The sequence below is a fragment of the Lynx rufus genome, unplaced genomic scaffold, assembly GCF_022079265.1.
Source record: "Lynx rufus isolate CCGP_SWC_20201006 ecotype Redwood Valley unplaced genomic scaffold, mLynRuf1.p SCAF_24, whole genome shotgun sequence".
NCBI lineage: Eukaryota > Metazoa > Chordata > Mammalia > Carnivora > Felidae > Lynx > Lynx rufus.
In genome coordinates, this window is record NW_025814839.1 from 17,348,401 (window position 1) to 17,371,230 (window position 22,830).

At 49.0% G+C, this 22,830-nt stretch overlaps 1 protein-coding gene across 1 annotated transcript in view; it reads left to right on the plus strand.

Moving 5' to 3' along the window:
• Positions 1 to 22,830, plus strand: part of TBC1D10A (TBC1 domain family member 10A) — a 31,605-nt gene that overhangs the window by 746 nt on the left and 8,029 nt on the right. Inside the window, exon 2 of the mRNA XM_047088216.1 lies at positions 19,484 to 19,583. Coding sequence (XP_046944172.1) covers positions 19,484 to 19,583 — 100 coding nt within the window. The remainder of the gene's footprint in view (positions 1 to 19,483; positions 19,584 to 22,830) is intronic.

The following is a 22,830-nucleotide window of genomic DNA, read 5'->3' on the forward strand; positions in this document are numbered from 1 at the left end:
GGCCGGCGCGGGACCTTCGCGGGGGGCCTCGACGCTGACGGAGCTGCCCTCAGGACAGACCGACTAGCTCCCCTCCCAACCGGGGACAACTGACCCCTTCTCTCCCTGCCCCCCCCCCCCACTCCCCCAACCAGGGCCGACTGACCCGCCCCTCGTTCGCGAGCCTGCTTCCGACCTAAGGACAGACAACCCTCCACCCAGCCCCCGCCCTCCAGACACATTGACCCGCCCCCAAGAAGGGCCCACAGTGCCCTCCTCCCAACTGCGGGACAGAAAGACAGACACCTGGCCCAACCCCACTGCTGCCACCGCGGCCTTAGGCCTGATTGTGCCACCCCTGACAGGCTCACAGATGGCTGCCCCTCCCCCGACACATACCTTCTCTACCCCCATCCCCCAAGACCCACAGATGCCCTGTCTCCACCCTACTACCCCGCACCAGGGGGATACTTTAGGGAGAGGGACTTCAAAGGGACAGACTGCCCTGCCCTCATTCCACTCCAGGGCAGACTGACCCCTTACCTCAAGACACACAGGCTCCTGGGTGGACTGGACTGACATTGGTCATCTCCCTCCCAGACAGTCCCACCCTGGGGCAGATAGTCCCTTCCCTTCAGGGAAGGGTCAGAGAGTGCTCTCCCCGCCCTTCAGAGGCTGATTTCTCCTCACTGGCAACAGGTGGGCAGACACTCCCCCTTCTTGGTACCCACAGGGTGACAGTGCCTCACCTCCAGGACAGACTGTTGGCTGTCTTTGTGTATGCTGTGGAAACACACACCTCCTCCCAAACACAGACTCTTGAGGGGGCAGTCATGGAGACAGCGGGGTCCCTGCTGGTAGCACACTCTGATCCCCCACCCCCAGAGCCTCCAGGACCCAGCTGTCAGGCAGAGATATGCAAGGCAGTGAAGCAGCACCTTCCCTCCAAGCTGGGTAACTGGGCAGCCGCACTGCCCCACAGAACCCTCTGAGAAGGACAGACTCCAGACCCCACTCCCATTCCAGCTGTCCTGTCACATGAGACCAGTGTTCTGCACAGAATTGACAAGCCTTCCTCCTGGTGTGCCTCCCCTTCAACAGAGGGCCTCACACAATTACCTGTGGGGGCCCCACAAGACTCAGCCAAGATCCTACTCCACATGGTCCTTTCTCCCCTTCTCTGACCAGTTGTGACTGTCCAAGCCTCTTCCAGCCTCTCTTATGACTAATGAAAGTGACTTGACCATCTGTTAAGAACCCCACCCCATACAAGCAGCCCCATAAAGGTCACTTCTGGATTTCTCCCAGTTTCATATTCACCAGGCCTCCTTCTCCTTTGGAGAAATATAGCCCCCTCCTCTAAGGAGAGCTCTCTCTTACCCACTGGACTGTGTCCTCCAGCCTCTCCCCACTTGCTCACAGCAGGCTAAACCTTGTCCAGTGCAGGACCCCAGAGATCACCCTTTATTCTGATGCTTCATCTTGCTATGATGCTTTGTCACAGCTCCCCAGGGATTAGCCTGTGAGAACCCAAAGGGGACCTGGAGTATATTTTTTGAATTGAGGGATCAATTTTTGAATCACTAGGGATCAGGGCCCTGAGAGGGATGGGATCTTGAGAAGTGGGAAAGGAGTTCCCAGTTGCATTTGTGGGTTCTTGGAAGGAGGACCTCAAATTTGCCTGTGAGTTCTAAGAGATAAGAATTCCTGCTACATTCTTACCAGACAGTTAACCAGATATCGGGGTACACAGCAGTGATATAGTGGGAATAGACCAGACTTAGGAAAAAAATCACACTTGCTAGCTGTGTGACCTTGGGCAAGATCCTGAATCTCTGAGCCTGTTTGCTCACCATAAAGGGCAGCAGTCACATGTACTCCCAAGATTACTATGGGGATGAAATGAAATCAGGTATATGAAGGTGCCTAGCACTGTGCCTGACCCAAGTAGTGGCCCAGAATATGTTAGTTTCCTTTCTTTTCCTTCTAAGGGTCTGAGAACTGATGAGAAAAATGAGGGCGTACCTCTGGTATTTTTTAACAGAGAGACGCCCCAGTGGGAGCACCTCCCTTTGGCTGTATTCCCCCACCAGACAGCCAGACATCTGTCTTCCCCACACTCCAACCACAAACCCAGATTTTGCAGATGCCCTCTACCTCACTGGTGTTTATAGAACTGGGACTGAGATGGGGTCCCAGGCTCCTTTCTCTCTCCCTGCCTCACTTTTTTGACCCTCTTGGTCAACCTAAAATATCTGGTGTCTGAAAGTTTTGACTGTTCCCTGCTGAGTTTATAATGTGGTTCCAAGGAAGCCAAAAGTAAGTCCCTGCCCAAAGCCATAAGAGGGGAAGTTATGGAAAGTATCAGGGTGATTGCCCTAAAGCTAATCTCGTGGTTAAGGGCTAGGAGTCCATGTGTTATCCCAGAGAGTGAAACATTAGCACTGATGGCTGCAGTGGAGAGGGCAGGAACTCTGGCTCTAGATTAAAGGTCCATTTCAGCCACCCTGGACCAAAGGTTGTCTCAAGATGGTCAGTTTTGGCAGTTACCAGGGGCTTGGGGGCAGGGAAGAAAGCAGATCAGAGGCTACCCTGCTTAGGTGACTGTTAGGTGGTTGGCATGAGTAGATCATAAAATCATAGACTGTTGGAACTGGAAGGGATCTTAAGAGATTGACTGAGCTTAGCCCTTGCTTTTACAGATAAGGAAACCAAAGCCCAGAGAGGAGAATCACTTACTTAAGAACACACAGCATATTAGTTGGCAGAACCAGGACTTGAACCCAGGGTTTCTGACTCCTAGGTCAGGATAGTTTCCACTGCTTTCACCATCCATTAATACAGCCTGTGGTCCCAACAGGAAACCAGGTGCCAGGTAGGTAGAACAGAAGGTTCTTAGCAGGAACCTGCCTGCCCTCACTTTCCCTGGCTTAGCTCAGTAGTGTAGGAGGCTAACAAGTCCTGCCCAGCAAGGGTAAGAGTGTGTTGTCATTACCAGTTCATAGACTATCAACTTTAGGGCTGGGGCCAGGCTTATTCACCTTTTTCTATTCAGGCCTGCAGAGAAGTAAATGCTCAACTAGTATTTACTTACTGAATGACATTAACTGACAGACATTTCAAGTCAGAGAGCTGAAAGTGACCTTAGAGATGGCAATCATCATACAGATAGGTAAACTGAGATCTGAGAGAACTGATTAGCCTCACCTCTTCAGTCTGTTAAGATCAAAGCCAGAAATTGAACCCAGAACTCCTGATTCCCAGCCCTGAGCCTTTTCTACTTCTTCACCTCATCTGTCTTTTGAGCCTACTCTATGGGGCACCTTTGGTGAGCCTGTGATAGTCCTCGCCTGCATGTGAGCAGAAGCCAGTGAGGAAAGACCAGAAAGCAACCAAACCAGCAAAGAGCCCTGTGGGAGGCATGGACACAGACAGAGGAGCTGATAGCATTAGTTCTTTTGGCTTGGTTGGGAGTTGAGCTGGTTGTTGAAGCCCAGGAAGGACCAGAGGAGGAAAAAGAAGTGTCCTTAGAGGGGAGGGGTAGGAAGAGTGATGTTACCGTTCCTATCACCTTGGGGTAGGAAGAGAAGATCTATGTGGGGAAGTCCCTTCTGCAGCATAGGGGAGGGGGTCATGAAGGAAAAGAAGGATACCAGTTGGATACTAGGTCTCCTGGCCCAAGGGAGATGGCCTGAGAGAGATGGGTTTCCCAACCTCCCTCTACTTTTCCCATGTAATTGCCAGGACTGGCTTCCTTAGGCTGGAGCTTCCCACCCAGCTTCAGTCTGCTCAGTGCTGCAGGCCAGATGAGGTGAGGAGCTATGCTTTCTGGGATCCCGTGGGTGTTGGCTTCCTGCTAGGGGAGAGAGGGATCTGAGCTGGGTCCAGAGAGAAACATCTGGAACAGTAGTATTGTCTTCGGCTGATTCAGTTCTCCTGTCCCCTGGGGTTCTCCACTACTCCTAGCCAACTATGGCAGCCCTGTGGCTTTGGAAATCGTAGAACTGGCTTAATTGGCATCCCTATAGTTTGGTTTGTGCCAGTTTTTGTTGGGGTAGGGCCAGGGCCCTCCTGGCAGGCCAGAGCCTGTCTCCCTGCCTTCCCACCACCTTCTCCAGCTTGTAAGCTCAGAGCATCCTCTTTTCTTGAGCTATTATGCTTCCCAGGAGAGCATGGAACTGGCAATGGAGTGGTCCCTGGGTGGTCCATCTGGAAGGAGGCGGCTGTACATGTGGACTAGACCACAGGCCCTCCATTTTCTCTCCTCCTTCTCTTTCCAGCTTCAAAGGAAAATCCGGTTTGGTGGCCCTGTGGGTGTTCTAGGGCCTCAGACAAGACTTGACTTGGTGAAGGGGAAGGCCAGCGCACCAGCTGCTGCCCTGGGAAGGTGCCTGCATGTCCGCCTGCTAGGAAATCCTAAGCTGTGGGAAAGAGATAAAGCAGTGGGACCTGCTTGATGTTTTGTCCTCCTAGCATCTGGGTTTGAAACAGGACCTCCAGAGGACCAGTGAGGCCTGGCTCTGGTCCAGCCACCCAATCTGTTTACACTGAGGTGGGGGAAAGAAGATGCTCTGTGTTCCCTCTTCACACAAACTCTGGAGTCTGGCTGTCTGTGTGACTTTGGACATGTTGCTTCACTTTACTAAGTCTTAGTTTCTCACTGTGAAATGGTTGTGATAATACTGATTTTGCAGGATGTTGGTGAGGTTTAAATGAGCTGATGTTTGAAAAGAGCCTGGCACACAGTACAGTAGGTGCTCAATGAATGTTCTTGCTCCTTTTATTAAATGTTTATTTATTTATTTATTTTTAGTAATCTCTACACCTAACATGGGGCTTGAACTCATGACCCCGAGATCATGCTCTCGTGGTCATGCAAGAGAGTTGCATGCTCTTGTGACTGAACCAGCCAGGTGCCCCTGTTCTTGCTTCTTTTTAAGACTGGAGTGGCTAGTGGTCCTGTCTTTTCATTTTCTATTTGTATCTCTAGATATGATGATGAGTGTCAGTGAGGTCCATTCTCCTGCGGGGAGGAGTGAACTCTAACCAGTGGTGCACACTCACTTTCCCCGGAGAGAGATGGATATCCCCATTCTATAGATGAACACACCAAAGATCTGAGAAGAAAGTGCCCAAGGTTTGCCAGCTGGTAAATGGCAGAACTAGGACTAGAACCTGTTTCTCAATGCTAAATCCAGTGACTAAGCCTTGCTAATGTGGCAGCAGGCAGATGACAGGTGCTCACTAGTCCCAGAGGCCCCCACACCCAGAGCAGGAGTTAGCAGGAACTTGGCTACCTCTCCAACCTGGTGTGGAGGGCAGTGTGAGTCTCAGTACAGCTTAAGTCCATAGCCAGCCAAATCACAGAAAGACCCAGTGAGAAAGATCCTTGGGGAGGCCCTGAAAGCATGACCAGACTGGCCTGGTCTAGTCCTCCCATAGGCCAGAGTCCACACTGCATTGCTCTTGACCCCAAAATACTGCTTAATGGTCATCTGACTTTGATATCCAGTCTGTGCCTTTGTTTCTTTGTAGATTAGGCAGGGATTATGCTCCCCATACAGGTGAGGAATCTGAGGGTTGGAGCAGCCTGGCAGTTAGTTAACAATGGAGCCAAATTAAGGAGGGATCCCAGATCTTCTGATACTCAGCCCACTGCTACCCTATATGTCAGTGCCCATTCTCTTCCTGACTCCAAGCCAATTGAGCCTCCAGGCCAGGAGACATTGCCCACCAGAGCAGAACCCAGCCATCATCCACTCATTGTCAGTGCCCTAGTTGATCACTTTAACCTGCAGGCAGCACAGCTGAGGGGGAGGAGGCCTCCTTTAGCTGCTTTGTCTGCCCCTGACAAATCTGCTATCCAGGGCCCAAGGAACCTCCCTGGCAGAGGGAAAGCTGTCCTGTCCTCCCCACTGGCAAACCAAAGCTCCTGATGCTTCACCTGCTTAGAAGCCTCCTATCCAGGATTTCAGGGTAGCTGCCAACTTTGGCTTTATTTATCTCACCTTTCTTTTTCCCTTCTTCATCCCACCTACTCTGTTTCATGCCCTGTATAGCTCCTAAGAGGCTGTCACAGCTTAGCTCTTTACTGCTCCTCAGGTAGGGAAGTAAGCAGCAGACTCAGGAGTCTGGGAGAGAAAGCCAAGGCTTACTTTTGCCAGCTTATCCACCTTAGTAGTGAGCTTATTTACCAAACATTTATTGAGCACCTACTCTGTCAGCCCCTGTGATTGGAACAAAGGATTCAGAACTGAACAAAGGCATCTTTGTCTTATTGCCCTCAAGAGGTTCATAGACTTGTTGGAAAATAGAACCACAAATAAATCATTACAATGTTGAGCAATAAAGGCCATAATTGAGGTGTGTGGTCGCTCTGGAATATATAGGAAGAGATAGCCAGCTCCATCTATAGGAGCCCAGGAAGAAGTGACGTTTGATCCAGGCCTCAGAAGTAGCAAGGAAGGGCATTTCACTGGGTGGGAGGGGACCTATGTACAAGACCCCCTCCCCCCCACCAAAATCCAGCTGTTTAAGAAACGTGGTATGCCAAGAAGAGAGGTGACAAGAAGAGCAGAAGGCAGGAGGTGGATGTGAAGCAAGGGGAGGCTAGGAAAGTAGGTTGGGCAGACCATGCCTAGCCTTGAATGCCAGACTGAGGCCTCCTGTGTTTCATCAAAGTCAGTCTGGTGCTGGTGTGGAAGATGGCATAGGGAAGAACTGGACCACAGGCAGTGAGACCAGTTGAGAGAGCTCAGGACGGCCCAAAAGGGCTATGGAGAGGCCTGGAAGATGTCTGGAGCTGTGAGGATGAAGAGACCAGCAAATCAGTAGGGCTTGGTGCCTGGCAGGCTGTGTGGACTGATGGGGAATTGGGAAGTCTCAGGATAAGCTGAAGGGGCCCTAGTCTCTCACAGAACCCATCCTGGGGCCTTCTGGCCACAGGGAGGGAAGGCCAGCTGTGGCCTTCCTGTGAAGTGGACAGTGGGCTGCTGCTAACTCTGCTTTGTCACAGCCCTGGGCTCCCCAAGGTGCCTGGCATGGCTGGCATGCCCAGGACACATCAAGGGGTTCTTTGTCTCTCTCCAGTGGGAGAGCGGGTTAGCTGGCCTGGTTGGGAGGGGGTGGGGTGAGTGGTACTGAGCTTTGTGTTCTCTGCCCGGTAAACATACTGGATGGCAAGGAGAGCCAGACTTCTCTCCAAGGAGAGAGGAGTAAGTCCTAAGGGCATAGAAAACCAGCCTTAGGGTAGTGTGCAGCTGGAGAGGGTAGGTTTGGGGGTTTGGGCATAGATAAACTGATCAAGGGGAGGCAGATGGCAGCCAGGGCTGGCTTGACCTCAACCTCATGTCTTTATTCTGTTCCTGGAGGTGGTTCCTCAGATGGGACAGGTGGAAATAAGTCCAGTACCTATTAGAAGGTGAACCCCTTAGCACTTAGGGACATCAGCAGCCATTTCTCAGAGATTAAAGATTCTGGCTGGAAATATAGGTTTAGGCTAGTAGTCGGAAAAGGCTCTGAATGAGGCACAGGAGTCAAGGCACTAATGCCGGCTCTACCTCAGACTGTTATGGTATATGACTTAGGCACATCCCCTCACTTGATCATGGGACTGATGCTCCCTGTTTCTCACCCAGCACTTACTATGTGTACAGCTGTGTGCTAGGCTCAGGAGATGCAGATCTGGTCCTGCCCTCCCGGGGCTTACAGCCTAGCAGGGAAGTGAGACGTTCAGTAGGTAGTTAAAGGCATGGCCTGTGTACAAAAGGATTGTGAGGATCAAATGAGATAAGTGGATTATGAGCATAGCATAAACAAAGACTACTGAACAGGGGTCAGGAGACCTGAGTCCTGGGCCTCGTGGATCCCTAACTAGCTGTGTGACCTTGAGAAATTTGCTTAATCTTTCTAAGCCTCAGTTTTCCCCACATATAAACTAAGGTAGTTTGTTTTTTTTTTTTTAATGTTTATTTTTGAGAGAGAGCACATGCATGCATGTACATTAGCTTGGGGAGGGGCAGAAAGAGAGGGAGACAGAGGATCTGAAGTGGGTTCTGGGATGACAGCAGAGAGCCTGATGCTGGGCTTGAACTCACGAAACCATGAGACCGTGGCCTGAGCTGAAGTCGGACGTTTAACTAGCTGAGCCCCCCAGGTACCCCTAAACTAAGGCAGTTTTAATGGGATGATGTTGAAAAGCTCTTTCACTTCTAATATTCTGAGACTGACCTTGGAGTATATGAAAAGTGCTTTGAGAAGTTTTTTATGAGGTATCACGCAAGTGCAAGGGGTCGTTATGGCACAGCCCACAGAAGCCAGTTCTTTCAGCATGCTCTGTTCTTCTTGTGGGAGGACCTCTCTTTGTGTGTAGGACCAGTGGCCCTCATGTCTTAGGGAGTATAATCAAATCAAAGGATGCTTTGATTTGTTTAGCTCTTTAGTCTGCAAAGTGCTTTCATTCCCATTGCCTTACAGTAGTCCTTATAGGAGCAATGGGAAATTGGTAGGCTAAGTTTTATTTTCCCGTTTACAGCCAAGGAAACCAAAGCTGAGCAAATAATGGAATTGGGCCTGGGACTCAGGACTGCTTTTTTCCAGTTTTCTATCTTACCAAAGCTGGTGGCCACTGTGTGGCCTCTCTGGCCCCTCCCTGTCTCAGCTTTAGAACTTCAGTTCAGCCCCAAGTGTTTGTGCTTCTCCTAGTAGGCCTCTCAAGTTGTTTGAATTGTTGTGATGAATGGAGCACTTCTTGTCCCAGATCTCCACACACAGCCCCTCGTATGTACCCCAAGACAAGGCAGGAACAGCTGGCTAGTGAGGGGGTCCAGAAACATAGTGTGGAGAGCTCTTGTTCCTTCTGAGTGCACTCTGGGCCCTAGACTCTGTATGTCCAGAAACGATCCTTTCCAACCATCCACTTTTGGAGGATGCTGCTTCTTTTCCCTTACCTCTCTGTATTGGTTTCACAAAAAGGGAGAACCTAAATTTGACCCTTGGGTTTAAGACACAGGCAGACCTGACTTCTAGTCCTGGCTCTTGTCACTTTCTGGTCATGTGACCTCTCTAAGGTAAATAGGCCGTGTTGACACTGGGAGAGAGGGGTGTTATGAGGATTAAGAGAGCTAATGTTGGTAAAACACCCAGCACAGTGTCTGTCACAAAATAAAGGTACAGGGTGGCTCTTATAATTCGAGTGTGAATTATCCTCTGAGGTTTACTTCAAGCCTTTGGCATAATGGTGAGACAGCAAGGCAATATGGGTGTGAAGATCCAGATTTCTTTATGTGCTCTGCCCACCACCCTTGGGAGTGGTGGGCAGAGGAGCCAGTCCCACTCAGCTTGTGGTCTGGAGCATTCTGGCATGCCAGGGCAGACTGGGAATCCCCCCATCAGTTCCTCTTTGAGTCATTTGGAACAGAGTCCTCAGGTGACCCTGACTTGGAGGGCCTGATCTTCCTTCTCTTTGGACTGTGAAGATCAAGCAGAAGTGAGAATAAAGATGGGTCTCCTGAAAGATTCACCTCAAAGCATGTAACCATAGTGCTGCCTGGGACCTCAGCCTTCCTGGGTAGTGGCAGTTACTTGGGGAAGAAATCAGAATTTGCTTCATAATTACTACCACCCTCCTTCTGTGCTTCTTGTAGATTTTGATCCTGAGCTTCCTGTCCTGCTTCAGGGTGACCTCCTCCACCCTCCCAGCATAGTCACATGGTAATGCCGGTTCACAGAGGAGCCTGAATGGTGGACCAGGCTTTCACTGACACTGCCCCCATTTAATTCTGTGAGATACAGTTCATCATAATCTCCATTTCACAGAAGCAGATACCAAATTTCAGAGAGGTAAAGTGACTTGCCAAACACCACACAGTTATGGCTCTGAGTCCACAAAGCTCCAAGTTCCCTGGGATCAAGGCTGGTATGAACCCTGCCTAGTGGTTAGCACTCTGTGCTGGAGTTGAGTGACAGAGCAGAAGAAGAACAGGGTCTGGATTCATCTCCCAGGGCTGTCTTCTGCTCACCCTAGACCTTAGTTACTGGCTTACTGAAAACCTGTTTCTTCATCTGTGGAAGGGGAGGCGGTGATAATTAGAGGACCTATTTCATGGGCCTGTTGTCAAGATTAAATGAAATAATGTAAGTTAAGTGCTGAGCACCATGTCTGTTGCATAGCAAGTGCCTGGTAAGTGCTCTAACAGACATTCAGTTGCATTAATTGAATATTTGAATTATAATGTTGTAAAAGGCTGTCATTAAGCACATCTGTTCAACCCTGTGCTGGGCTTCAAGGAAGATCCAGAGCTGGTATCAGGCCAGAGAGGGAATGTTCTTTATGAAGCACTTTCTGTGTTTTACCCACCTGATCTCAAGGTTGGGGACAGTATTCCCATCTCACTGTGGAGAAAACTGAAACACAGAGTTCCCGAGGTCACAAAGCTAATGATTCTGTCAACACACATTTATTGGGCACCAACAAAACCAAGCTCTGTTCTAGGCCCAGAACACACTGTGGAGAATGAGACGGGCAGAGCCCTCCAGGAGTGGACCTTCTCACGGAATGCTGCCTCAGCAGAGCAGATAGGATATTCGGGTGGAGAAGCTGTACCTGCTCCACTAGACTGCTCACATTCCCCAAACAAGCCGTGGTCTTTTCTGTTAACTTGTGCTTGCTCATACTGGGTCTTCTGGCTGGTGTGCCCTTTCCCCTTTCTCACCCTGGCTACTTCCTGTCACCCTTCAAAGACCATCTCAAAAATCAGCCCCCTCTTAAAAGCTTTCTCTGAACACCACCCCCACCCCCCACCAACCACTAGCACCACCCTGGGGGCTTCTTGCAGTTTCTTAGCACCTTCTACATGCTTCTGTGATAGCACTTCTATGTGTGCTAGTTTTCTACTCACCCATCTGTCTCCTCTGCCAGATTGACCTCTTCAAGGGCAAGGACTGCATTTTATTCATCTTTGTAGATTCAGGGCCTGGAACACAAACTCTAGAGAAATGTGTATGGAATATAATGAGGGGCTGATTGTGTTTTGTCCCTGGAGTAGTTAGGAAAGGCTTTGTAGACATGAGAGGGAGTTCTGAATGAGGCCTTGGAAGATGAGTGGGACTGAACTAGAGTGGGGGTAGGGGTGAGGGAGGCCAGTTCAGAGAGAGGGCCACCTAGAGATAGGGCTGGGGAAAGAAGAGGGATGTTTAGAGGAAATAGGAGGACCTGAGGTTTCTGTTGGACAAGGAGGGCAGTAGGGAGCCTTGAAGGAATGTGAGCAGAGGAAAGGCCTTATATAAACAGTGAGTCAAAACTAATTTGGTAAAATCTATCAGTAAGATCTAGCAATTTGGTAAGGATGGCTAAGGAGCCCATACATGAGTCAGGATGGCCCCTGGGTGCCCACAGTGAGATTGTGATCTGAAAACCCAGTTGCCAGTGGGAAATTTCAAGCACTACTCAGCCTGCTAAGGGTGAAGGCTTGGGGAAGGGAAGTCTATTGAGAATAGTCTCCATACCTTTCTGCAGTTGTCAGGGAGAGCTGCCCTGGAGGTTTCTGCTATGGTCTGTGCCTTTCCCTAGCTGGGTGAGGAAGTGGGGATTCCTTGCTTTTTGGAACCAGCAAGGTTGGTGCCTAAAGGAACCATTTCTTCCATCTGACATCAAGAGGGGTGGAGCTGAACAGAGTGGAGAGCTGGGCAGAGGCCCAAGGCCAGTGAAGGGTGGAGAGAACCTGTTTACCATTGTGCACTGACCCAGGGCTAGAAGGAGCAAAGCCAGGGAATTCCTTATGGGAAAGGGAAGCAGACCCAGAACTAGCTTGCACTGGGAATTGGGGAGAGTGAAGCAAGCCAGACTTCCACCCAGACAGAGAGCCTGGACATTGCCCTACCCTTAAACCAGTGGCTGCCAGGCTGCAGGAGGGAGTGCCAGGCTTCTGCAGACCATCTTGCTTTTCCACACTGACTCACAGCATGGCCTTGGGCAAATCACTTACCCTTTGGGCTATAGGCCTTGCTGGCTCTCTGAGGAGGAGTAGACCCCCTGGGTGATTTCACAGGCCTTCCAGCCTGGACTGTCAGCCATTTGTACCCTCCCAACCCACCCTCTCTTGCATTCCAGTTTCTTATCATCAGTTATTATGGAGCTGGCATAAAAGCTATTTATACTTGCAGTCCTTACCAACTCTTAGGTTAATGAACTCCAGAGGTTGTTACCCAGTGTGCAAAGTAGGTCAGCCTTTTGTTTATCCTCACTTTTTCCAGCTCTGGGAGAAGGGAGCCCGCCCCCGCCCCCCCCTTGTCACTGGATCTGTCATTGGCTATGCTCTTTCTGGACATCTACTTCCCAATTTTCCACACTTCCTTGTTGCTCACTTCTACCGTTCTCAGCACAGAGGGTAGTGGTTCTCTATTGGTAGTAAAGAAGAGGAAAGAGAATGTGACAGGCACTGAGGGCTTTAGATTGTATTGAGGCCAGGTGGTGAGACATTTTATATTTATTGGATAATTTAGTGCTTAAGTGGCAGCCTCCACTTCCAAGCTGTGTAACCTTGGGCAGATTACTCAACCATACTGAGCTTTAGTTTTCTTGTCTATTAAATGGAGATAATAAAAGCTACTTCCTTGGGGAATTGTGTGCATATGTAGTACTTGGCAGAGCTACTACATGGCCAATGCTGGAAATGTATCAGCTCTTACTACCTCTTGTGATCTTTACCACTGCCCTCTAAGGAGGTGGCAGTGCCCCCATATTACAGGTGGGGAACCTGCTTGGAGTGGAGCAGCCTGCCCTGTTTCAGGCAGCTATAAAATGATAGAGCTGGGATCAGAAGCCAGGAGTCTTTGTGTCATTGAGTAAATTACTTAATCTCTCTGGACCTTAATTGCTTCATAGTTAAATGGGCATAATCCTGCCCTGCTGCATGTGTATGTGGCTGTATATGTGGACCAGTCAGATGACAAACGGGATATGAAAGTGCTAGGTTAGCTGCAAATATCAGTCACCTAATAGCTACCATTTTCTGTCCACTCATCAGGCTTGTTTCAGCCCTGTAAAATCTGAGGTGTGTATTATAGTCCCACTTAAAGATGAAGAAGTCAAGACTTAGGGAGGACAAGTATTTTGTCCATGGTTTCCCAGGTGGAGGAGCTGGAAGTTGATTGGCCTCAAGATCTCCACTCTGTTCACTCGCTCCATAACCTAGCTGGCCTCCAGTGCTTAAGATGAGGAACAATCCTGTGATCTGTGGCCTTGGGCTTTCTGCTTAGGCTGTGTTTCTCTTCATTTGGGCTTCTTTGAAGAGTGACGCTTGAAGGAGGAGGTTGCACTGGGTCTTTGGGACCAAGATTTATCTTCCACCATCGGATAAAGGGGGCATGGGCATGGGCACCATACGTGGCTGACTGCCAGCCAGAAGGGCTGAGGTGTGCTTGGGCAGAAGGCACAAGTGCGGAGAGAGCCCCAGTCTTTGGTCTTGATAGCCTTGGGAACTGGTCTTGTTCCTCTGAGTTCTTGGAAACTTCCAGTTCTGAGTTTGGAGAAAAGAGTAGGTAACTGGGAGCCTTCAGAGCACAGGGTCAGCAGAGTGTTACTACTGCCTTGGGCCATGGCCTGGCATAACACCGCTAAGCCTAGCTCAGCCTGAGAGCCCAACAGAATCTGGGCTCAGTCACCCCCCTGGCTGCCCACTTTTGTCTCCTCTGTGCCTCTCTCCCTCAGGAGGGGTGGCTGGCAAACAGTACATTGCCCAGGCTTGCCATCTCCAACTGAGGTTGTGCTTGGAACCTGTGCCCATCCAGCATATTGGCTTCCCTGAGCATTACTAGGAGTGGGCAAGATGCTCACTGGGGCAGTCAGAACACTGATGATGGGGATAGACTGGCTTCAGGGGCTTGGGGACTAGAGATAGATCCCCACAGTGGCATCTGGAGAATAGCCTGATTTCCTCATAGTCTTCCCAGGGGAGTCCAAAACAGCACACGAGTCACTGTGGCAGAGGGGAAGCCCTAGTTCTGCCACTTAACTTATTACCTTTGTGACGTTGCCCAAGTCATGTAACGTCTCTGATTGGGTCAAATCTCTCATGGACCAAGTGGAAATAGTAAATCATCTATTAATTAAGGAGGGCTCCACCTCACTGAGCTATTAGGGGCACAAATAAAATTGCTGTAGGCAGCAGTGGCTTGTAGACCTGAAGGCAATTCATGTGAAAGTAATGATGTCATGGAGAAAAGCAGGCAGGCACTGTTGAATACCTGTGAGGTGCTTGGTGGGAGTTACAGAAGTTCAAGACCCAGTCTAGTTAGGGAGGGACAGTGCTAAGCAATATGAGCAAGGTGTAATGAAGTGTTAATTTCATGTCTTGATTTATTAGTGAATTACTGCTGAAATTAATTTTAGGGGATTGGGACAGTATTAAAAGAAAAAAAGGGGGGGTATCGCCTGGGTGGCTCAGTCATTAAGCATCTGACTTAGGCTCAAGTCATGATCTCACGTCACGGTTCGGGAGCTTGAGCCCCACATTGGGTGAACTCGAGCCCCACTTCAGGTGAACACAAGCCCCACTTCAGGTGAGCCCTACTTCTCTCTCTCTCTGCCCCTTGTGGGATTCTCTCATTCTGCTCTTGCTCACTTGTGCCCTCTCTCTCTCTCAAAAAAGAAAAAAAAAAAAAAAGGAAGAAAATAGAATAATATAAAACTAAACTGAAAATTTTGGAGTGCATGTAAGAATAAATTATTATGGGATGCCTGGATGGCTCGGTCAGTTAAGCATCCAACTCTTGTTTTTGGCTCAGGTCTTGATCTCACGGTTCATGAGATTGAGTGCCAAGCCCAATGAGGGAGCAAAGAGACTGCTTAGGATTGATTCTCTTTTTCACTCTCTCTGCACCTCTCCCACATGTGTGTGCACATGCACACACTCTCTCTCAAAATAAAAAAAATAAACTTAAAAAAAGTAAATTATTTCATAAAATGTATTTCAGCTGTGTGTGTGTGTGTGTGTGTGTGTGTGTGTGTATAAAATCTCAATATATAATGTATTTCTTATTATGGGTCTCAGTTTTAAAACTTGTGAGAAATGGTATTCTAAGTCAAGATAAAAGTCTTCAGATTGGAGGACAGTTAATGAGATCTGAGCAAGTGTGGAGGCCATGTGGATGGAGGCTGAGGGTTTGACCTATAGGACCAGAGGGCTATAGTACAAGGGTCAAGAGCATGGACTATGGAGTCAGGCAGGCCTGGATTTGAGTCCCAGCTTTGTCTCTTCCAGCTATTTGGCCTTAAGTAAGTCACTTAACTTTACTAAGTCTTGGATTCTACTTCTGGAAAATTAAAAGAATGATATTATGGTAGGGTTATTATGAAAGGTACATGATAAAAATGTATATAACACTTTTAGGAAGAAATCGGTAAGTAGAAAATGATGTATAAATGGTAACTACTATTGCTGCTGGTATTGTTGCAGTTGTGATTTGTATTGTTATATTGGGCCCTGAAAGGGTTGCTGTGACTTGGAGAGGGGAGAAGAAGGGGCATTCTAGGTAAGGATGGGTCGGTGACAAGGGATAAGTATGTGTGTGCCTTATATGAGACTGATCTGGCTGAGATGTGTGTAGCCTTAAAAGGGGTGTTGAGATTATAGATAGATGGTGCCAGGAAAGTTTTGGCATTACAGGGGGAGGAAATTTTTAGCACTAGAAATTTCAACAATAGGGTGGCTTCACCTGGTGATAATGAGACCCATCCCTGGCAGAATTCCAGCATAGATTGTGCCACTAGAGACTGTTCCTCATTAGGCTCTTTTGATTGCAGAGAGTCCCTCAAGCCACTTGAAAGAAAGAGGGGTTTTCTGAAGGGAGAGTGAAGCTCTGAGACCTGAAACATCCCCAGTGGGCCGTTTGATCCCTTAAACTGGCCATTTGGTCAACTTCCTTGTCACTAGAAACTGGCTCATGCTCTCCCTCCACTGTCAGGAGGAAACCACCTCAGATAGCCTCTACACCATCATGCCGTTTGCAGGGACACACCTGACTCTATCTTCATCTCATGGCTCTTTTCTGGGCTTCCTTTGAGGATCAATTCACAATGCAGATCATTCTAATCATGTAGGGAAATTGAGGTCTGAAGAGGGCAAGCAGCTTACCTGTTGTAGAAGGGATTCCTATACCAGACAGCAGTCTGATCAGATACCTTTTAAGATCCTGACTGACTAGACCAAAGGATATGTGAACTTTCTGGTTTCAGGGGCGCCTGGGTGGCGCAGTCGGTTAAGCGGCCGACTTCAGCCAGGTCACGATCTCGCGGTCCGTGAGTTCGAGCCCCGCGTCAGGCTCTGGGCTGATGGCTCGGAGCCTGGAGCCTGTTTCCGATTCTGTGTCTCCCTCTCTCTCTGCCCCTCCCCCGTTCATGCTCTGTCTCTCTCTGTCCCCAAAATAAATAAAAAAAAAAAAAAAAAAAAATAAAAAATAAAAAAAGGATAGCCTGCAACTTTTCAGGAGCACATCCTGTGCATAGAGAGAAATCTACCTGCAGTTAGAGAGCATGTGGTGTGGTGAGTTCTGGGTACAACCAGACCTCTAGTGGTCTTCCTTTTCACCATCTCCAGGTGGCTTAAACTCCTCTACTATTGGAGAAGCTACTCAAATGACCCTATTTCCTCAAAGTTTTCCCAGTTTAAGGTTTTAAAAGTCAAAGCAGATCTTTCAGTTGACATGTACATTTCAAGTAGTGGTGGGTTTTTTGTTTCTGAGAAGATCTTGCCAAATCAATGGTATAGCTTAAAGTCAGTAGCGTCGTAGAATCCAGGAAATATGGTCGTTTGTTTTGTAACCAATTGAAATTCCGGTTTGAGGTTTGATGTTGGGGCTTTGAAACTGCCAAAGCTGTTATCTGACATCATTTAAAGGAACACTGAACTTGAATGTGTTCCCCTGTGTATCTGCAATTGGGAGAATGGGTATCTCTGAGGCCCTGCAATCAGATCTTATCAACAAAGACCTGGAGGGTTGAGGTATCAAATGGGCATGTATTTAATCACATGGGAATTCACTGGAAACATAGTCTCAGGCAAAAGCCTTGCCCTCTTTGAGCCTCAGTTTTCTCATCTGCTCAGTGGAGGGGTTGGATCAAATATTATCCACATCCACAACTGCCAAAACTTCCTGTTAACACAGTGTGGGCATCCCCTTTCATTTAGCTAACCAGAAGCCTCGTCCCCTGACTTGTATAAGCTAGTGCTTTGTAGGTGGTGGGAGGCAGCATGCCCTGTGGTGTCTGGGCCTTTGGTTTCCGTTTCCTGGGTGTTTAGGGGTTGCCTGGAGACATGCATCTGTCAGTTTATTTGATCTAAAGGTGTGGTCTCTGGTTTTCTCCCATGAGGAAGGAAAGGAAAGAAGTGTCCTCACACCCTGGTTCTGCCTCTGGGTGGTGAGGAGAGAGTCAGCAGTTCAAGAGGAGAATGACTTTTGTCAGTGTGTTGAGGGGGCTAAGTTTGCCCTAGACTGCCTTTCCTCCTCAGCTCTTCAGCTCCAAAGCTGCTCTCAGGCCTGTGCAGTTCCCCAGAATAAAGTGCATAAAGAAGACCTGCCCTTTTGTGTCTGGGAGGCCTCTGCTCTGCCAAGGCCCCTCCCTCTGCTCTTCCAACCAGTAAAAGTCACAGCAGCGCATTTCCTTCCGTTAGAGAATCGAGGCCTGGGCCAAGCCCTAGCCCCATTATGTCCTGTTCCTAAGGGCCTCCTCCCAGCTGCCTGAGTGCTTCTGACCCTGCACTCTTTTCTGGGAGGTCAGGCAGGACTGAGTGCAGGCTCTTGGCTAGGATCTAACTTGGATTCTGGGATTTTCCACTGATTTGCTGTTTGACTCTGAGCAAGATACCCTCCCTGGGTATCTTACCTCTAAATAACATCAAGCACTTTTTTTAATTGAAAAAAAAAAAAGTTAAAAATAAGAAAGTCAAAATCTACCACTTAAAAAATGATTTTAAGAAGAGAGCTTGGGACACCTGAGTGGTTCAGTCGGTTAAGCCTCCGACTTCGGCCCAGGTCATGATCTCACGGTTCATGAGTTTGAGCCCCGCAAGGGGCTCTGTGCTAACAGCTCAGAGCCTGGAGCCTGCTTCAGATTCTGTGTCTCCCTCTCTCTCTGCCCCCCCCCCCCCGCCCCGCTCATGCTCACACACTCTCTCTCCCTGTCAGAAATAAATAAACTTAAAAAAAAAAAAAAAAGAAGACAGCATGTATGTAGGGCACCTGGGTGGCATAGTCAGTCAAGCGTCCAACTCTTGATCTTGGCTCAGGTCATGATGTCCGTGTTTGTGAGTTCAAGCCCCGCTTCAGGCTCTGTACTGATGGTGGGGAGCCTGCTTGGGATTCTGTCTCTCCTGCTCTCTGCCCCTCCCCCATCATGCTCCCTCTCTCTCAAAATAAGTAAACTTAAAAAATAAAATAAAAAGAGAGCATGTATGTGTGTGTACAGAGGTGTACACATACATTTTTTCGTTTTTTTCTTATCAATATTGCTCTGTAGTCTAAATAAGAAAGCATATGTAGAATAATCACTCTGTAAATGCTAGTCTCCTCCTCTTTGCCCCTCAGTTATTTGAACTCAGGAATTCTCAGGAAGTCACTTTTTAGAGGAAGCCTACTCACTTGAAGCACCCTCTGGCTAAGCCAGGGATTCTGCCCCAACCTGCCTCAGCTGCTCCGGTGCTGATCTTCTTGCCTAGGGTGGGTCTCCATGCCCAGTGTTTCTGCCACTGACTCTAGTGGGCATTCAGAGTCCAGTAGAATGTCAATGCCATGAAGGCCAGGACTTTGTTCTAGTCAAAGGAGTGTTTCCTCACAGCCTGCCCAGAAGCCCTGGACCTAGAACAATGCTAGCACAGCTGTGATAGCTGCTCAGTTAGTAGATGTACAAATACAAGTGATATTGATGAGGATTTGAAGCATGTGTAGGATTTTGATAGGTAGAGACAACTTGGAGTCTCTTCCAGCAAAGGCACTGGCATGAGCAAGGTTGAGAGGTGGGAAAGGGCCAGGGCATAATTGTGGAAACTATGAATAACTAGTTTTGCTAGAATGAAGAGGTGAGCATGTTATTTATGTACTTGTTTGACTGTTTTGTTTTGTTTTGTTTTGATCCAGCTCTACACCTTGCATGCAGGCCCCCTAAGAGACTTATTTATCTAGACAGACCCAGGACAGGAATGCTTTGCTTTGGTGCACAGATGCACGCACTCAGACCTCTGTCCCCAGAGAGGCACAGTGGCCCCTGGCCCCTTGACACATTGGGGGAGTGGGCACTTAACCTGGTGTCTCTCTGGCCTGTGCCTTCTAGGGAAGAGGCAGCGTTCCCTCTTGTCTGTGTAAGCGTGTTCAAGAGTTAGCAGCCCTGAAGGGAACAGCAGGGATGGAAGATGGGTAGGAATGAAGGCCTGACAAGGCTGGTGGCTGGGGCTTAAGCCAGGGCCTTTGCTTCCTTTGGCACTTCTGACAGGTCCTACCCTTTGCTCCACAGGCTAGAGGAAGTCCCCCTGGAGGTGCTGAGGCAGAGGGAGTCCAAGTGGCTGGACATGCTCAACAACTGGGACAAATGGATGGCCAAGAAGCACAAAAAGGTGAGGGGCCTGGCCTTGGGCCTTGGGCTGGGAGTTGGCAGCCTGGAGAAGAAAAGGAAGAAGGAGGAACTGTATCAGCTTAGAGGAGCAGTAGCCAACTGCCAGTAGCCTTCTCCAACTGCCAGTAGCCTTAAGTGTCTCTGTCTGCCAGCTCTGAAAAGGAAACAGAAGCTGGCTGGAGGGCAGGGACCAGTCTTTACTTGATCTTCCAAGATGGCTTCAGACTCACCTAGAACTTTGTCCTGGAGTCAAACTTCAAAGCCGCTTTTAGCCAAAAGCCCTTATAGGTAGCTTTCCTCCAGCCCTCTTTTGGGAGAAGTTTTTACTGCCGTTTACTACCTATCAGGGAGGACTTTATAATACTAATAATAGCTAACATGTGTTGAACATTTGCAGTGTGCTGGACACTTGACTTGAGTAGTCCTTATAACACTTCAGTGAGGTTGGTAGCAGTAGTACCCCTACTTTATGGATGACACACAAAATCAAAATTTGCACCCAGGCAATCTACATTTAGTACCTTCATTCTTCATCACCACCCTCTAGATGAATTTGATGAGTTCCCTCTTGCCTCCTGGCCAAAGAAAAGTAACCTCGCAGTTTAATGGTCTTATTAAAATGAAAGTACCCTCTGGCCCTCTTCTAATTGGTCTTTCTTTAGACACTAGCTCTATTGCCCCATAGGAACATCGTAGCCTAGCACAATGTGTGTGTTGGTGCCCTTGGATACCTGGGCAGGATCTAGTTACTCCTTGGCCTAGTGGAGACCTGTCCAGAACTTCATAGCCAGGGTGTCTCTGCATAAGTTCCCACTGCACAGAGTGAACCTGCTGTCCTGCTCTTATCACCTGACATGCTGGTCTGGTCTAGGCTGGCATAGCTGGCTGCAGGGTCAAGCAGAAATCTCAGGCCTGAAAGTCATATATGGGCTTGGGCCCAGCCCCACTACCTTCCCCTCTTCATGCCTGTGGCTAGCTGTGCAACTTTGTGTGAGCCACTTCACCCTCAGTTTCCCTGGTTGAATGGAAATGACAGTCATGTTGGGAGGCTCCCATCAGTTGGTGACTGCAAAGCCTTGTGCCTATGGAGAAGAGGCACACCTAGCCCAGGCTCTTTCTTGCTGTTCTATGTAGGCTTTGGAGCATTCATTTTTTGCTTATTAACATTTCTCTTAAAAAAATTTTTTTTTTAAAGACAGCTCTTCTCAACTGTGTCATGCATGACTCTGGAGTCTATTTTCCTCCCTCCTTACCCCTCAGGCTCTTACCCTGAGCTTCAGATCCCTCTCCAATCTCGTGATTAGTGACTAGCAGGGATGGTGGATCCTTCTTGCCCCAGTATCCCTTGCAAATGGGGGATTCCAGAAGGGAGCCTTGGGAAGATCCTTTCAGCAGAGCAGGCAGTACCACTTCCTCTTCCCCTTTGCTTCCCTGGCACTGTGGTTAGGAAGCCAAGAGCTCCCCTTGTCCAGCAGGGGCCACCACAAGAGGCTATACCCTATCCTACCCAGAAGCCCTAGCTCACTGCTCTCTGCTCCTGCCACCTCAGCTGTGGTCACACTGGCCCTAGGATCTCTTCCTGTCTGGCTGCACAGGCTTGGGCTCTCCCCTTGGTCAGGAAGTCATGGCACAGGAAGGATAATACCTGCTTCAGGAAGTGGGTCCAGACCCAACACCTCTCCTGGACTTAGAATCTGAGTCCCCAGGAGGGGGTCCAGGCCCTGTAGGGAGGCAAGGCTGTGGCTGGAATGCTGTCTTCCCCTGTAGGGCTCTGCTCAAACTGTGGCCTAGCTCTCCCAGAGTTCAGCAGGCAGGGTGTGGCTTCACTCAGCTGTCGTCAGAGAATAATAATCCTTGTGCTTTCTGTTTGCTGAGCATTTTCTCTTGCTTTTTCTTTTCTGATCCCCACCATTGCCTCCTCTCTAAGGCTGGCAGGTAGAAATTGCCATCTCTAACACCTCTGTGCTGAGGAGGATTCCAGAGGCCAGAGTGGGAAAAGATGGCTATACTCCTGGTTCTCCATCCCCACCTCCCCAGCTCTGGCCTGAATGAGGGCAGGGCCTTTTTGAGAGCCTTAATGAACTGAAGGTATTCCTGGGCTCCCCTGTGGCAGGCCAACTATGACAGGGGGCTGTGATGATGTGGGGGCTGGCTTAGGTCAGCTAAGCTTGGCCCTGGGGAGAGCCCAAAGGACCTGTGGCTCTAGGCCATACTATATCCCTTTGCCAAAACCTTCTCAGACCAAGTGGACTCCTTAAGGAGACTCTCGTCCCACACAGCAGGAAACTATTATTCCCAGAGTCTGGGGCAGTTCCCTTCCACTCCCTTCCTTGCCCCCCTTTGCAAGCAGTCCCAGAAGCTCCAGCTTAGCTCTCATGACCAGCTACTCTGCTCTTCCCCCATTGCCTCCTGCCTGTCTGCCTGTCTCCTTCCTGGTTCTTGATACTCTCTGACCCTTGGAAAGTTTTCTCTTGTTTGTGCTCATCATCAGGAAGGCTAGGCCTTCTGTGCTCCTCTGAGAGATTCCAGCGGGACTATTTGAGGGGGTTTCCAGGTAAGGGAAAGTTAGGTGTGAGCAGGAGCCCCTGGGGTTTCTGTGTCAGGCATCTTCCTGGGATGGAGGGGTGGAAAGGAAGGCATTTATTAAACACAGACTGTGTGTCAAGCCCCATTCTAGGCATTTTCCCAACCTTCTAATAGAATCCTGGGTATTACCATTCTGTTTTTAACTATTGATGAGACTTGATTGGTTGAATCCAGTGCTGGATTCAAACTCATATCCAGTTGCTCTTCCCAGTGCCCTGAGCTCCCATCTCCGTCCCAGGCCAGGCTGCTTAGTGCAGGGGTTGAGGGGAGTTGTCATTGGTCAGTACCCCCACCTCCATTCTATAGGATTGGTACCTCTGCTTTTGGTCTTATCATCCTTGACCATTGGCCTTGAGGTCAAAGAGGATGATCAGGGCAGCTGCCCTCAGTCTCATTCTGTCCCAAAGTCCAGGTGGAGCTCATCTCCCAACTAGTCCTATGAGGCCAGTGAAGTGGAAAGCTCATGGGGCTGGATCCCCCTAGCCTGTGTGGTATAGGAAGTAGTGGGTTCCTTATGGTGTGACCTTAATATTTTCCCACTCTGTCTTCAGTTTTCCCATTCGTAAAAGATGATTTTTCAAACTGGATTTTGACACACAAGTCTTTTTCTTTTAAAGACAGCAAGCATAAGAATTGAGCATAGCTCTGGGTCATGAGTTATC